The sequence below is a fragment of the Camelina sativa genome, chromosome 8, assembly GCF_000633955.1.
Source record: "Camelina sativa cultivar DH55 chromosome 8, Cs, whole genome shotgun sequence".
Lineage (NCBI taxonomy): Eukaryota > Viridiplantae > Streptophyta > Magnoliopsida > Brassicales > Brassicaceae > Camelina > Camelina sativa.
Window position 1 is genome coordinate 314,092 of NC_025692.1, and position 16,120 is coordinate 330,211.

The window sequence follows — 16,120 nt, forward strand, 5'->3', positions numbered from 1 at the left end:
CTGTTGATGTCTGATCATCTTGCTTTGCTTGAGACAAAGTATGTCTGGGATTCAGATAAGGAACTGGAGTCGCCCTGTCTTGTGGAACATATATTGTATCTGGAACCACTAGATGTGCGAATCTCCCCCCTCGACTGCCCTTCATTTTGTTCCATCTCAGTTCTTATGCTTAGTATTCTAGCCATTGACATTTACCATTCTGTAGAATTAAAATTATAGCTTTCTTTCTTTCACATTTCTACAAATTGATGTTCACCTCATACAATACATACTACTTTAGGCTTTATAACATTCTTTCTCTGCCAGTAAAATATAGGAATCATTTATGTTGTGTACTTCTGTCTTGTAGTTGAATGTATTCCGGGGGTTCACTCCATCCAATGCTCCAACCTATGGAAAGGTTTATGGAGGGCAGTTAGTTGGACAGGTATGAAATTTTCTTATTTAATGCTACATCAGGTATTTATTAACCATGCTCATCATCCATTTGGATTAATAGCTTGTTATATGCTATTTATATCACGCAACGAAAATAACTAGTAATCACTGTGACACAACTGCCTTCACTTCGCAGGCACTTGCCGCAGCATCAAAAACTGTTGAAACTACGAAGATAGTCCATAATTTCCATTCCTATTTCCTTCGTGTTGGAGATATAGATAGTAAGAGCATAATTGTAATGTGCTTTTGTAAGCAAGCAATTTCTTTTCCTCCTACCTAAAAATCATGCCTGATGTTTTCTCCGGATTTCTCTTGACCTGATGCATCTGCTACACTTTGCAAATTATCATAGTTTGTTACTCTTGCAGTTCCCATCATATTTGAAGTTAATCGCTTACGTGACGGCAACAACTTTGCCACCAGAAAAGTAGATGCTAGACAAAAAGGAAAAACCATATTCACCTTGTTCGCGTCATTTCAGGCATGTTATATTCCAGAGATATTTCAGTATGAATCTCCATGCTTCTCTTACTATTTCATCATGAGCGATAGTCTTTCACGCTTTCACTTTTTTTTTTTTTTTTGGTTTTGCAGAGAAAGCAACAAGGTTATATTCACCAGGAGTCAACCATGCCTCATACACCAGCTCCTGAAACGGTAAATCAATTCTCCTACTTTGAGTTGAGGCTTATTATTGTGATAATTTCCATTTTCATCCCTATCTACTGCAGCTTCTACCAAGGGAGGAGATACTTGAACGGCTTGTAACTGACCCTCTGCTACCTAGGTAAGTGGAAGTATTTTGCCAGACCAATTATTCCAAGAGCTCAGAGTCACACACTTCGCAATTGTTTCTTCATTTCAGGGATTACCGAGACGAAGTTGCAACTGAAATTAATGTTCCATTCCCTATAGATATACGATTTTGTGAGCCAAAGGAGTCTACTAAACAGACGAAGTCTTCTCCAAGGTTAACCTAGTTGTCTAACTCCTGAATAAATCAATTCTGTTGTTTACTACTATAGAGCGTATTTCATCTTGTCATTTTTAAACATATATACTAAATGTTTACGTGGGTACTGATAAGAACTAAACATATCTTTCCTAAAATCATCTTGCAGACTGAAATATTGGTTTAGAGCAAAGGGAAAACTTTCTGATGATGATCAAGCTTTGCACAGGTGAGCAACTCTACTTCAGTGGTGTTAAGCTGAAAGCCGCCTAAAAACTCTGTACCTATCAATATGATCTGAATGCTTTAAATTGTAATGTTCACGTTTTAACATTCTAAGGAGTTCATTGATCAGTGATATTTAAGTATCACCCGTTGTTATAGGTGAAATGTAATCCAGATTATCTTAACATGGACAATTAGAGGGGGTGTTTGGTAATATATGATATAATATCTCTTGCTGACTTTCTGATTGTTGTACAGAGGTGTGGTTGCATATGCTTCAGATTTGATATTTGCCTCCATCAGTTTAAACCCTCACCGCAGAGAGGGCATGAGTGTAGCTGCTCTTAGCCTGGACCACTCGTAAGCTTTTTTCTTTTCTTATAGCGAAGTGTGAGTTTGTACTATTTCTCATGAAATATGTCTAAACCACATAATTTATATATGTACAACGCAGGCGCACACATAATTACATACCTGCTCTATTGTCTAAAATCTAGATTTTTCCACCTCCAAAAACAATGTCGCAAGTAATTGTTTCTTACTTTTCTTTTGTCCGTTTGCAGGATGTGGTTCCACCGATCGCTAAGAGCTGATGATTGGTTGCTGTTTGTGGTAAGAAAATCTCATGTTTTTCGTTTTTTTTTTTCTGAAGAATACGAGAAGTTTTTCTTTAAGAAGGAAAAGTTATTACTGATAGAAATCCAAATGTTTGTTTAGGCAAACTGAAACTCAAAATTGCCCGGAAAACACTTTGCGCAAATTTGAGTTGTTTTGGAGAGCCATAAACCGTCATATTAATATGGTGCGTCTTTAATCTGAAGACACCTATAGGGAAAATAACAACTACGGTCTACAGATTAGAACAACTTGCTTGTTTAGCTGATATTTGTCAAGTATACAGATCTACCACTTGGGGATTTTTTTTATCTTTGTGTTAAGAAGTCAAAGATACTTGTCAAAGGTCTGACTGAATCCTTTAGAAATGAAAACTCTGAGAAAGAAAAATATACTTACAACATTTACCTTATGCAGATGGTGAGCCCAACCGTGTTTGATAGCCGTGGTTTTGCCACTGGCAAAATGTTCAACAGAAAGGGAGAGGTACGTTGTTGCAAGGAGAATATAATGTAGTTTTCAAGCTCCCATGAAGCATCAAATATATTATATAAAGTAGAATACAAAAATTCTGAAGAGGTACACATATGTATAGACTATAGTTTGAGAATTTGTGTGCAGCTGGTGGCATCTTTGACACAAGAAGCTTTGGTAAGAGAAGCTGTGAATATTAAGCCCTCCTTCGGGGCCAAGCTGTGAAGTCATATAAGATTGATAATGAGAGAAGAATTGCTGCATCTGTTTACACATCAAGGTCACATTCTGCATACGGTTTTCGATTTTCACAATTATTATACGCAAGTTTTGTTTGTTGTGAACTGTTTCAACTTTCAACAATACAGTGAAAATTCAAACGGGAATTCATTTTTGGGATGGGATAAAAACCTATTAATTAAAGTTGTTTTAAAGTGAACAGAACGACGTCGTATTTACTGGAGAAACCTCTTATAACGTTTATTATCACATTCCAAGACACGCACGCTCCTCAATTTTGAAAAAAGGCAATAAAAGAAAAAAAAAAAAAAAAAGNAACGCTGTGTTGTTTCTTCTTCTCTTTCTCACTCGCTCTACTGAACCTTGAGTTATCGCCGGAGAATCGCAAATCTCAACGGGATATTCAAAGTTGATGGAATCCATGGCTCCAGATACCGAACTTGACATCGATGAAGGAGATCTGGAGAATTTGGAGTTAGAAGTGAAGCAGATGGCCAAGAAGATCTCCGAGTACAGACAAACCCTACCGGACCTTCTCCGGAACACCCTTGATTCTGCGCTTTCGTTTCTCGTACCCGCCGTAATTCCCAACATAGATTCCGGTTCTATCGCAGGCAGGTTCCTTCTTTCTTTCTTTTGTTGGGTTTATCAATTTGGACTAGCGCTTTCTTTCTTTCTTTCTTTCTGGCAGAGTGATTATATAAAATTTAGGGCTTTTCCTTGAAAATTATTGTGTATGTTTTGGGTTCATGAGATAAAATCTTAGTTGGGCACTGGTTCACCTTTTGATTCATGCTTTAAAATTGTCTCTAGCTCAAAACGGGTAGCTATTTATGATTTTGCCTGCATTATGACTGTGTTTTTACATTCTCATGTATCAAATTGGAACAATGGTTTATGTAAGACTCGTATTTTGGGTGTATCTTGTTGCTCAAAATGTAAAATCTTTGCAGCAGAGTCAAGTGTGAGAGAACTTGGTTTGTAAAGTTCTTACCTTAAAGCTAGAGTCTCTATCTCGTTTTCGTCTTCTGCTATGTTCCCATTGTGTAGTTCTCATAACAAACTTTGTTTTGAAGAACTTGTGAAGGGTTCACAGCAGTATTGTAGAGAAACATAAGAGCTTGCTGTAATGTGATTCTTGTCATCTTCTTCTCTTATTTGTATGCTATATTAACCATAATAATACTCTAGTTCACTAAGAGACTTTGTTTGAGAAGGGGTTCATAGTATTGTAGAGAAACACAAGAGCCTGCACTCTGATCCTTGTCTTCTTCCTCTCTTATTAGTATGCTAAATCAACCAATCAATGATGTTTCTCTTTTTATATATATATATATATATATATATATGCAGAAACACAAGCATCTGTGGTGGTGGGAACTGAAGTAGAGCAAGACTCTAGAGAGAAAATGATTCGGCTTAAGGAAATAATGTCAAGGAACGCTGCAAATATACCCAAAGTTGTAAAGAGACTCCGAGATTGTATAGAGCGTATGGACAAACTCGATTCTTTGGACGTTACCACCATTCACCCGGCTTTCAGAAGGCGAAGAATTAACTGACTGGTAGATGAGATCTATTTCTCCTTGAGGGTTGAGGCTCTCCCTTAGCATTTCTTACGAAAGATATCCTGTTGATATGTTAATACGTAATTCTAGATTGATTTGACACGTACATTGGTTACTGACTGTGTTCGGTTGAAACAACATGATCTTTGATTATGTACTATGGAGGAGAGATTAAGAACTTGTTACTGGAAAGAAAAAAAAAAACTAGAAAGTCAAAGTAAAGGGTTACACTTTAGTTGATCACAAAAGTAGATTGACATTTCTAGCTACAAATTCATTTAGCATTGTCAGATTGTTCTTTCCCAGATGACTCTCCCTTTGATCCAAAGATGAATTGCTTCATAGAATCTTGTGCTGATAATATCTTCCTTTTGATCTGTAAAATACATCAATTTTAATTAAGCATGTCAAGACTCAAATTGGCTGAGAAAACCCAATTTTGAAGAAGAGAACATAAATATATATATATATATATATGGACAGCTTCTATGTTCATGTAACATTATAACACACCAAAAAATTGTTCATCCCGAAGCCTACATAATACATACAATGGATAACTGATTCAAGGCAAGTACTGTATTTTCACTTCAATAATCACCAAAACAAAACAAAAAACTCAATTAGAAAGCTCATCTACAAAGTTATAATAATCGCACCCCAATCCAAGCTTTTGATTCCAACTCATGTATAAACACAGAAACGAGTTCTCATCCAGATTTTACAGTTACACAAAATAACCAATTAGGTTGAGCATCTCAAGACTAAAAATGGCTGAGAAAACTCATCATGTTCGTGATTCCGAGATAGTAGCTTCATATAACAAAAAAATAACTCATCCCGAACCATACAAAACAATGGATCAAGCAAGTGATTCCGATCCACACTCGGATCACCAAAATCTCAGCAACACATGTCAAGTAAGAATCACCCAAAATTGACGACCTTCTGATTCTTTATTTGACAAAAGCTAATCTACTAAGAAGAAAAGGAGGGTATCCAGATTTCTATCGAAACGAGAGACTTCAATAATTTTGAGTAAAAATGGGGGGGGGGGGNAACTCACGGGATCAAGAACGTTTGGTTCGGGACCGTAATCGCCAGTTAAGAGGAAGTAGGAAGCTACAGCAGTCGCCACCATCGTCGTTCTTTTCACGACCTTATCGGTTTGAGGATTCATCTCCGAATTGTCGCTCGCTCGTTTGGCCAGAAAAGAGAAGCAACAAGAGGAGTCGTAAACAATGGCCGAGAATGACAGTTTTGGTGCCGTTTTATCTTTCACACAGAGACTTCAATACATGTTTTCTCTACTTAAACGACACAGCGTACGACTAACTTAAGCTCAAACGACACATCAATCCTCAGAGTCGATCGTGATACTATCCGGCCCATTTCTATCAATTTTCCTATTAGGCCCATCTAACAAGCACATGTAACTGCTTGCCGTTTTAATGTTCAACACATAAACTGCATTACGTGTGCAGGATGGATGCAGAGTGAGGGGAACAAAAACAAAATGTGAGAAAAAAAATTGATACTATTCTGTTCGGCATTCCACACCCGAACTATATATCACCATTCGGAACCTAAACAATGCTTTCAATTGATAAGACTATCACGTGTAAGCTGTTTTATTGATTTCTCAATCAAATGTATTATTAATTTGGCCTGTCTTGTGAATGTAAATACACATAACATTTACCATTGGTTAATAATATAAGCACAAACGATGCTTATATGTGTACTTTTGATTTTCTTAGCGCATAAACCTGGGAACCGCGACTTATGAGTTTATGACCCTGCATGGTTTTATTATTTCAACTAAAACCACAATGCTCGAATGTGTCTTGCCTAGAGGAAGTTGCATTATCTAGCTCAGAACTTCAAGTTATGGGAGATATTGTCAAGAACCGCCGGCCGTAGAAAGGTATAATTCTTTAATATGTTCCAAAGCACATGCCAAAACTAAGTGGATTTGATGCAGTTTTTGACATGAACGAAACATTAACTCTCCACAAACCCGGTTGTCACTAAATGCTCTTGAATGTATCTCTGTTACGTAGGTAGTTTATTTGCCTATGAAAACAATTTTAAGAAATGCTTCACTCTAGAAAAAAGTTAGAAGTAGGCATTACTATCAAACATTCTTACTGTTCGTTTTACTGTCGCTACCACATTTACTGATCAATTTGAAACACACTTTAAAAAGTACAGTTCATAAAAGTAAAATAAAACGACTCGAAAATATGCATAGATCAACCCAAGATTTGCCGCTAGAAGTAGAACGAACCAATCACCAACAAGAGAAGAACACCACCATGGACCAAGTACTCTTTTTCTCCTTCTCGTGTTCACGTCCTCCGTTTCTTAGAATACTTTCCCTACAACGATATACAGATTTCATTAGTAAAAAGCCCAGCATTCAATCTCAACGTTTTCCGATGTTAAAAATTAAAAGCCCATCTGCTTGCTTGAAAACCAAATGCACATCCAGCGGAAAAAAGATAACATGGGTCAGTTTCAGGCAAACTACTTGTGGTAAAGAGGTTGCTCGACTCAAAAATAGTTAGACAGTAACAACGTATTGACACAAAGTCTGTTCAGTTTGGCTTGGATGCACAATTACCTGATGTGAACGGTTTTCTGAATGGCTTCGACTAGAGAGATGCCTGGTGAAACTTTTGAAGCCTTGGCCACCAATATGATTGCATATTAAGCAATACCAGCTGGCAGATTCACCCGTGCACGTATCCTCTTCAAGAGCCCCTGAATCTGGGAAAGGTGGGGAAGTAGCTAGTTCAGCAACAGGTTCGCTAGTTATTTCAACAACACTGTGAGAGAGGAGAAACACACACCTGCTGCCAGAAGAGAGCTTCCCCAGAGGACGGAGTCTTGTTTAAGAGAAGAATAGGAAAACGGCCGGAAAATGTTGTATCCACTCAAAGGTAGAGGGAAGCCTCTCGGATCGCATATGCCCAAAATATTAGCCGGGGGTGGATTCGTAGAAATTCACCGAGACATAAGCGACTTGATGTCTGTGGAACCTGTTTCAGAAGAAACTAAAGACTTGAGAGACTGTGCATTCATCATCCATTATTATACTGTAGGAATCAAGGCATAAAAGGTGAGAAGATATAAATTAACCGTGTGGGGCATAATAAAGAGTGATTCGAGTGGAAGAGAGAGCTTGAAGGATGTCATCATGGACGTTTGTTAATAAGCCAACGGCGTAGATGGTGGGAGGAGCAGAGTAGCCATGAGATTCCAACAAGCGATTGATGGACGGGCGGACTAGACGAGCATCAAAGCCAGGGGGAAGCGGAAACAAATTGATGTCCCAAAAGACCGATGTTACAGCCTCAGCCTCCTCCAGAGTAGCCTTCTACATAAAAGTGAAAAAAGGAAAAGTATTGGAAGGAGGTTTTGAAGCAGACAAACACGAACGGGTTCAAAATGTAGAAATCACAAGGGTTATCAGCTGATACTAGTTAAAACTTGCCTCTGGTTGCCATCTCACAATGGTGGGGGGATTCTCATCCTCGTCCCTGAATCTCGGCAAGGGTAAATGATCCTCGAAAGGCAGGTACTCCGTCCTCTGTTTGAATACAAAAACAAAAACAAATGCAAATCAAGTGTGGAAAAGGATAAAATGGCGTCAGAATTAGGCAAACAGAACTAGCTACAAGTGAGAAAAGGGAAAACAGGTAGACAATGCATGAGGTTGTGTGACTCAAAAATAGTTACAAAGGGAAAAAAAAAAATATATATATATATATATATACATATTGACTCAGGATGCTTAATTACCGTAACTACATGTCCTTCGGAAGAGAGATGGCTGGTGAAAGTATCGAAGCCTTGGCCACGAAGATCTTTGCCATCGCCAACAAGATCTTGGCATATTGAGCAGAACCAGACGGCAGATTGATCCGTTGTTTCACTGCATTTATCATCCTCAAGTGTCCCTGACACTGTGGGGAAATAATAAAAGTAGAGAGCTATTACAGAAACAGATATGCCTGAGGTTAATTATTTCAACAACAATGTGAGAGTGGACAAATACACAGACCTGTCAGAATTAAGTTAATCCAGGTGATGGCATCTTCTTCAGGAGAAGTAAATGAAAACGGCCTGAATAGGTTGTATCCACTTTCAAGTGGTGACGGGAAGGCATTGGGAAAGCATATGCCCAACATATTAGCTGGAGGTGAATTCTCATCCATCCACTCATCCATAAGTGACATGATGGCTGAGGAACCTGTTTCAGAAAGAAACTAAAGACTTGAAGAAACTCTCTATATATAAAGTATAAACAGAAGAAACTAAAGAATTGGAACTCTCATATTCAAGGATGATCCCAGAGGAAGAGAGAGCTCGAAGGATGTCAACATGGACGTCTGTTAGTATGCCAACGGCGTAGATGGTGACAGGACCAGAGTAGCCATGAGATTCCAAGAGCCCATTAATGCACGGACGGACCCGACGTGGATCAAAGCCAGGGGGAACCGGATACTCCTTGATGTCCCAATAGACCAATGTTACAGCCTTACCCTCCTTCCCCGTAGCCTTCTTCATCATTCAATAAACCTAACGAAAATCAAAATTTCAATATTGGGGAAGCAGATCAGATCGCTAACAACGGAATATCGAAACAACAGATATATACGCATTAGTCGGAGAGATCGATTGACACCGTTAAATCACCGACCGAGAAAGAGAGAGAAAGCGAAACACGGCCGTAGACCGCAAATACAAATACTTGTGGTGAGCAAAAATATACATATAATTCATAGGGTTCTAAGCAATAGGGGATCGAGAAATTTACCTGAGAGATACGTAGAGTTGGTTGAGTCTCGAAATCGCCTAGGAGAGTACAAGCAATGTCTTAGGCGAAGAAGATGACAGTTTTGGTGCCGTTTATATCATTAACACAGAGACTGCTTGCAATACATGTTTTCTCCACTTAAAACAACACAGCGTGCGACTAGATTAAGCTTGAACGACACATTGATCACTTCAGGCCGTTTTTAACTTATTTTATCCTCATACTTATTTTTAAAATATCCGGCCCATTTCTATCAGTTTTCCTCTCTAATTTAGGCCCATTATCTAACAAGCACATCAGTTAATGATCGACACAGAGAGTGCATTACGTGCATGTTCTATCTATATCTAACTTCTAACTAAGCAAAGCAAGCATCTGTGAATGGAGAAGGTGCAGCCGTGCAGGATGGATGCAGAGTGAGCGGAACAAAATCAAGATGTGAGAAAAAAAATTGACTCTATTCTGTTCACTCCATTCGGAACCTAAACAATGCTTTCAATTGATAGACTATCTCACTTGATTTATTGATATCTCAACGAAATGTTGATTTGGCCTGTCTTGTGAACGTGTGACTACTACACATAACATTAACCATTGGCTGATAATATATACACAAACGATGTTTGAATTGGTACTTATAAGTTATAAGGCGTTTTAATCACCTCTCGATTGGCGTGTCTTTTGAAATATACACAACATAACATGTGATCGTAATGCAAGCCAGTTGACAACATAACCATTGTCATATCTCGATTCAATCTATTCTAAACAAATGTACCGAAAAGAAAAAGAAAAAAAAACCATAACAAACCGAGCAGTAAGGGTTTTTGATTTGCTAATAAAAAGTACCGAATAAAATCATCTAATTACACAAACAAGACACCAGTTAACGTAACCAAAAGGGACGCAGACCGGATTTAAGATCTGATTTTGTGGGAACGATCCTCACAGAGAAATTGACAATCCCGTTACGTTTGCCGTACTCGTCCCACAGTCTATAACTCAGACAGTGCAAAAAACCCTCAGGCGCATACTCTCCCGTAAAATCCTTAACCGGAACACGTGCCGTTCCCACGCGCTTATCCTCCCCTGAACTCCGGCACGAAACCTCCACGTACATGACCGTCGGTAATTCTTTCCCCGACGAAAACTCCGTCTCTAGCTTGTCCTCCCACACCGGATAATCCCCACCGGTCTCGTCCACACTCGTTCTCATCAGATGTTTCCAATTGTTCCCTGCCATGCCGAAAGCAACGACGGCGTTCTTTTTAACCGGTCTTTTATTGTAGACGAGATCCTCCGCCGATATGCCCGTGATTTGTATTTTACGACTCATTCTGCTTCGATCTAGTATTTGCTTTCACCACGAGAACCTTAAAAAAAAAGATATGATATTATGGTTCTCTTTTTTTTATTATTATTATTCACGAGTAACTTGTATTTATCTATGTAACATACTAACATATATATAGGGGTATTTATTGTTTATTTTTTTTTTACATGTTAGTTTATTGTTTTTAAGTTAAGATTAGGAAACTAGGAAGGTGGTAAGAAAATACGTTCAGAAGAGGAGAAGCTTCCTTCTGTCTTCCTAATTTTAATATCGGAAACATAATAAAAAGAAAGAAAGTTTAATGAGTATCATTAAACTTGATGATTCTTAAGTACCAAAGCTATAAAAGAAATTACATAAAAAAAAAAAAAGCAACATATTTCTGGTCACATGAAGTCAAAATCTAAACGCCTCTCCAAGGGTTTTGAGCCAGAGCAAGTGTTGCGTTTCGCAAGTCTGTACTTGGAGAAAGGAGAAGTCGAGTGTTCTTCCTCACTTGACATGTGACTTCCACCATCTATGTGAAACGGCGTGTTCAGCTCGTTTTGTCTGTGCCATTTCAAAGCTGGTGAGCTTCTTTTGGAGATAATGGAGGGTGTGTTGAAAGTACTCGCAGCCATTCTCAATCTCTTTTTGATCTCCTTCACTTCTTGTATGCACTCATTATCTTTGCTGCTCTGTGGAGTTTCTTGAGTACTCTCTGAAACTTCTTACATAAATATAGTACAACTTGTTAACATGTGATGATCAAACTGTGAAACGTGTCCAATCATATATACATATTTCACCCTTACCATTGAGGCTTGACCAGTCAGATTCTACTGATGATGAGATTGATTCATCTCCTCTAAGAGAGCTTGTGGAGCTAGGAGTGCTCCTCCAACTCGTGGGTCCTAATGTTAACTCCAAGGAATCCCTTAGAGGACTCTTCACTGCAGCTTCCTCGATTTGTAATGTTTTGTGATTAAAAAAGTTGTATTCAAAACCAGAAGGTCTAGAACCATATAAGACACCAGGGGAGAGGTTACTAGGAAACTGCTCCAGCCTCTTCTTAACTGAGCAATTCCAGTGGTTCTTAATATTGTTCTCCGTCCTGTGAGTTTCCATGACCAAGATTTTAGAGTGAAATAAAAGACAAACAAGCCCCACTATCTCTTCATCTAAAACCTGACAAAGGTGATCAGTATTATTCTAAGTTATAATTAGGACAAACCTTCCAGGCAAGAGCTTGGCAATCTCTGCCCACTTATTGCCGTGTTCTCTTTGTGATTGAACGAGAATGAGTTCCTCTTCTCTAATCCACGCAGTTTTTTTAATAGTCGGATTCAAATGATTATGCCACCTAAAATACATAACAAAAAAATTAATATAACCAGCTTTATGGGAAAATGTTATGCATGGAAACCAAATGCGAAAAGAAAAAGACCTTTCACGACATTGCTTGCCGATGCGACCAGGGAGTTGCTTTGAAATTTTCGACCATTGAGGCCTATCATTCTTCATATGATCCTTAACCACTTAGTACTAATGAAACAACGTAGGTATAGCTAGCATATATCAATAAGGGAAACCAGAAATTACATATTTTGTCCAATGTCCTTTGCAAAGGTTCGGATCAAGAACCTTTAGCCAACGGTGCTGACACTGGACTTCGCTTCTCTTGTCTTTCAATCCAGGAACACCCTCAACTAAACAAAGAGACCAAGAGTTACAAATTTGGTTTTAGAGTATAACAGTGATGATGACAAACCATTCAAAAAAATCTATATATCAATTACCAATCTTTTTCCAGCTGGTATGCCCTTTGTTCATCTGCACAGCATTCGTCAAAAGTTCGTCCTGTAGATATGATGGAAAGAAGAATTCAATCACACAAAAACATGAACAATTGCAAAAGATCTACGTATACCTCTTCGGAAGTCCATCCTCCTTTAGTTGATCTTCTCGTAGGACCACTCACTCTTTTGCATCTTTTACCACAAAAGAAAAAAATAAACAAAATCCATCATAATAATTAAGTAGCCACAATATATATTATACAATTCAGAAACGAACAAAATTAAAACATACCCTAGAGAAAAGTCAACTGCAATGGTAGGAGTAACTTGGGTGGCGGCACTGATATCAGACTCGGATTCTGATCGATTCAAATCATTAGATTCTGTCGTCATAGTTCCTCAACAATTTTGTAAAACCCTAATCGACGACACACAAATTAACGAGAAAAATATCGAAGAAAACGATATGATGAGTGTACAACTACATATCTTAACTAAAAAAACTATAACAGGAACAGAGAGAGATTCAACAGGAGAAAGGAAAAGAAACTATTAGAAACACAAAGAAGAATCAAAATCGTAGAAAGAGGAGAGACTCGTCTCTTTAAGGATTTGTCGTCCTTCCGTTCCGTAACGGCTACCCAAATCTTTTTTCCCCCTTTTTCTTCTCTCTCTCTATATCTTTACTCATTTTTTTCAATACTCTTTTCTTACCTTATTACTTTTTTAAACGGCAAATCAGTTCTACTCTTTTCTTAACTTAACGTATTGAATTTTTTATGTTTTTTTTCTTTTCTTTTTTATAATCAAAGTTATTTTTTTTAACAACAAATTAATACTATTTAGATCAAACTTCAAAAATATATCTCTTGTAAAAGTAAATCTAAACTGAATTATCACAACGGAAAAAAAAATTTACATTCTGAACTTGAAAAAATATATAAGAAAGAAATGAGAAGTCTAAAAAAAAATAGAGACAAGTAGTGCAATCGTTATGCATACTTTACTTTACACGTTGAAGACAACTGATCAATCTTTTATTTTTGTTTGCATTCTAAAATGGAGCCACAATTATCTCCCTCGAACAAGCATGTGATTTTTCCTGGTATGGGAATAAACCCCATTATATTTGTAAAGAAATTATAATTTGAATCTTCAAAGTATGCATCACATATACATACCAATGGCGAAACTTATATTTCTAATGCTTCCTCCAGTAGTTCAACCAATTTAATGATGAAACTTTTTAGTCCAAGCTTTCCCAATAATAGTTAATGGTGACCGCATTTGAAGAAATGAACAAGGAGAAATATCTTATTTTTTTCTCTTTGTTCCTAATTAACTTTTGTTTATCAATATTTAACTTTCATTTGAATTTTATTGAAATTTTATATAGTTCTAATGGGGTTTTGAAGAAATTACCAATTACTCAGATCTTTTAGAGTATTTTTCTATTGAAATCCTCCAGAGAATATAAATTAAACCATCGGAAAAACATACCCCAAATGAACAAGAAACACATTTATGCCTCTAAAAGTAAGAGTATGTAAATATTAACACACAGTAAATCCCTAAAGTATCTCTTGTCTATAAGAGAAGGGATATTTGAAATTTATTTAATAAGTTAAGAAATTCTATTAGTAAAAAGTAAAAACTGAGCATTTTTATTGGCTAAACAAACACAAACAAAAATAGTTCTAAGTGTTTGTTGACCACAACTAGTTCTGGACGGCTCGACGACAAGTACGGACGTTGTGGCCGAGGTAGTGGCATCTACTGCACCTATGAATCCTTATTCCCGCATAAGGGTTCTGCAATGCATAAGATATTCTTATATATGTGAAATGAACACCACCAGCTTCATCTAGGGTACATGAAATTTTTCTCCCAAATGAACCATAAATATAAATAGACAATAAGTAGAACATTGAGAATATGAAGTGTGTGATGGGAGAAAGAAATGACTTACAATCTTGTGGATGATTGGATAGGGACAAGTAACGCAGTTATGTCCAATCTCTTTGCACCTTGAACACACTTGCAACTTCGCTTCCTCGGCTGTTTCTCTGTTGAGCCAGACTTCGTTCTTCACGTAATCATGTGACTTGTAGATGCATTGAAAAATTAATTTGTTTATATATACATGAATAAGTTCATCTACCAATGAGAAAGAAGGTTTGGTGCATATATGTTTTTACGTACCTGATCCGCCATTTTACGGAAGTGTCTGTAGAATGATCTTTTAGAGTAAAACTTTTGTCTTGTCCTTACATTCAAATAGTACTGTAATAAGAAGCAGATAAACGGAAACTCAAAAGGTAAGAGATCTTAGTTTGAAACCATAAATTTGACAAAGACGGCACAAAGAATCAAAGATGAACGATAACAGTTTGTGTACAAGAATCTAAAGTTAGATACTTCGATGTTTCTGTTAAAATAGTTTGAATGACAAATAAGAATTTAATAGCTAGTCATCAAAATCCAACTTAATTTAAAGCAACGCCATCTTGTATATGCCTTTGTTGGTATCTCTTCAATGAACTGTACTAACATCTCAAAGCATGACACATTAAGACTTAATTAAGAGCTTCACTTAACTCAGTACTAGCTAGCCATCAGGTATATGAGCCATGTCAGTATAATAATAAAAAACTCAAACCCCTTTAGCTAACAGCAAAAGACCTCTAACTCTCTACTTCAAAGTTTAGCATATACATTAATATGGAATGCATGAAAAGTCCATGAAAGGGTAACCAATGATGCACACAAATAATTAACTCAAAGTCAGGATTCTCTCTATTCATTAGTTTAATGGTTTTCTTAGTAGCATATGGTCACAGAAGTGAATATATAAATACTAAATCAAATATATATTCACCTTTGATTCTTCTAATGGAACTGAATAATAAATCTTACGAATTCCAAAATGTTACAAAACTCACAGTATACTGTACATACTGATGCATCTTAGCATAAATCATACGTTGAAGCTTTAATTTTAGATCGGTAACCCTGTTGTCATTGTTCACATAAAAAAAATGATGCAATTCCACGTAGAGGAATTGTGTTACAAACACGTGATGATGAGACTGATTCATCTCTTCTTAGAGAGCATTGTAAATCAAAATAACAAATCAAATCAAACATCAAAGGGCATATATAGATGCCATGACCGGATAAGTAAATGCTTAAGAAAACATCACATGACAGCATATATATATATATATATATATACAGAGGGAAGTGAGAAGATTATGTGCATACCGGATTGATAGCTCGACCGCTACTATTGACTTGGTGGTGAGTGACCCACAAGTCAGGCAAGATGATAGTTTTCTTAGCCTCTTTGTTTGTGGTGGATCTGGTCGTTGCCATAGCTGTTGTAACGCTCGAACTAATTGAAAAATGTCGCCTAAGAAATTAACACCCTTTGGTTTGGACAAGATAAGAGTTTAACAAAAGTGTTGTCTCAATGAGGCTAGAAACTCCACGTGTTCTGTTCCGCATAGCTTTAAGATATGTTTTTGGCTACTTGGGTTTCGACGTTTCTTTTGTTGGGCTTCCTATTTGGAATGATTCCACAAGCAAACTTTGAACACATTTTCGTGTTTCCTTATAAAGAGAGCAATTGGATAGAGACTAAAATTCAAAATTAGGGTTTCTTTTTCT

At 37.1% G+C, this 16,120-nt stretch overlaps 5 protein-coding genes across 12 annotated transcripts in view; 1 reads left to right on the forward strand and 4 right to left on the reverse strand.

Moving 5' to 3' along the window:
- Nucleotides 1-3,146, forward strand: part of LOC104705312 (acyl-CoA thioesterase 2-like) — a 5,392-nt gene extending 2,246 nt beyond the window's left edge. For 2 of the 6 annotated variants that reach the window (XM_010421292.2, XM_010421291.2), the window contains 11 exons: nt 350-427; nt 575-689; nt 810-922; nt 1,036-1,098; nt 1,173-1,228; nt 1,307-1,411; nt 1,563-1,622; nt 1,877-1,978; nt 2,182-2,230; nt 2,651-2,719; nt 2,855-3,146. In XM_010421292.2, the coding sequence (XP_010419594.1) occupies nt 350-427; nt 575-689; nt 810-922; nt 1,036-1,098; nt 1,173-1,228; nt 1,307-1,411; nt 1,563-1,622; nt 1,877-1,978; nt 2,182-2,230; nt 2,651-2,719; nt 2,855-2,932 (888 nt within the window). In that variant the 3' untranslated portion in view covers nt 2,933-3,146. Of the gene's footprint in view, nt 1-349; nt 428-574; nt 690-809; nt 923-1,035; nt 1,099-1,172; nt 1,229-1,306; nt 1,412-1,562; nt 1,623-1,876; nt 1,979-2,181; nt 2,231-2,335; nt 2,421-2,650; nt 2,720-2,854 lie in introns of all 6 variants that reach the window. The other 4 variants (XR_754281.2, XM_010421293.2, XM_010421295.2 and 1 more) reach the window with 4 other exon arrangements.
- On the reverse strand, nt 4,645-5,768 carry LOC104705313. The gene is made up of 2 exons (XM_019228206.1): nt 5,582-5,768; nt 4,645-4,891 (listed from the first exon to the last, which is right to left on the reverse strand). Exons 1-2 carry the CDS (start codon nt 5,693-5,695, stop codon nt 4,790-4,792), a joined length of 216 nt encoding a protein of 71 aa, XP_019083751.1. The 5' UTR covers nt 5,696-5,768; the 3' UTR covers nt 4,645-4,789.
- On the reverse strand, nt 6,622-9,456 carry LOC104705315. 2 transcript variants are annotated; one of them, XM_010421297.2, is made up of 8 exons: nt 9,341-9,456; nt 8,585-9,102; nt 8,323-8,486; nt 8,015-8,110; nt 7,660-7,894; nt 7,371-7,559; nt 7,142-7,287; nt 6,622-6,896 (listed from the first exon to the last, which is right to left on the reverse strand). In XM_010421297.2, the coding sequence occupies exons 2-6, from the start codon at nt 8,757-8,759 to the stop codon at nt 7,525-7,527; spliced, it is 705 nt and encodes a 234-aa protein (XP_010419599.1). In that variant the 5' UTR covers nt 8,760-9,102; nt 9,341-9,456; the 3' UTR covers nt 6,622-6,896; nt 7,142-7,287; nt 7,371-7,524. The 2 variants fall into 2 exon arrangements, with proteins under 2 accessions (XP_010419599.1, XP_010419598.1); XM_010421296.2 differs by having other exon boundaries at nt 7,660-7,897; nt 9,341-9,454.
- On the reverse strand, nt 10,227-10,676 carry LOC104709071 (BON1-associated protein 2-like). Its single transcript, XM_010425738.1, has one exon. It carries the CDS (start codon nt 10,674-10,676, stop codon nt 10,227-10,229), a length of 450 nt encoding a protein of 149 aa, XP_010424040.1.
- LOC104705316 (myb-related protein 315-like) lies at nt 11,026-13,024 on the reverse strand. 2 transcript variants are annotated; one of them, XM_010421298.2, is made up of 8 exons: nt 12,744-13,024; nt 12,583-12,643; nt 12,452-12,512; nt 12,255-12,361; nt 12,100-12,170; nt 11,887-12,015; nt 11,468-11,766; nt 11,026-11,379 (listed from the first exon to the last, which is right to left on the reverse strand). In XM_010421298.2, exons 1-8 carry the CDS (start codon nt 12,842-12,844, stop codon nt 11,060-11,062), a joined length of 1,149 nt encoding a protein of 382 aa, XP_010419600.1. In that variant the 5' UTR covers nt 12,845-13,024; the 3' UTR covers nt 11,026-11,059. The 2 variants fall into 2 exon arrangements, with proteins under 2 accessions (XP_010419600.1, XP_019083752.1); XM_019228207.1 differs by having other exon boundaries at nt 11,026-11,382.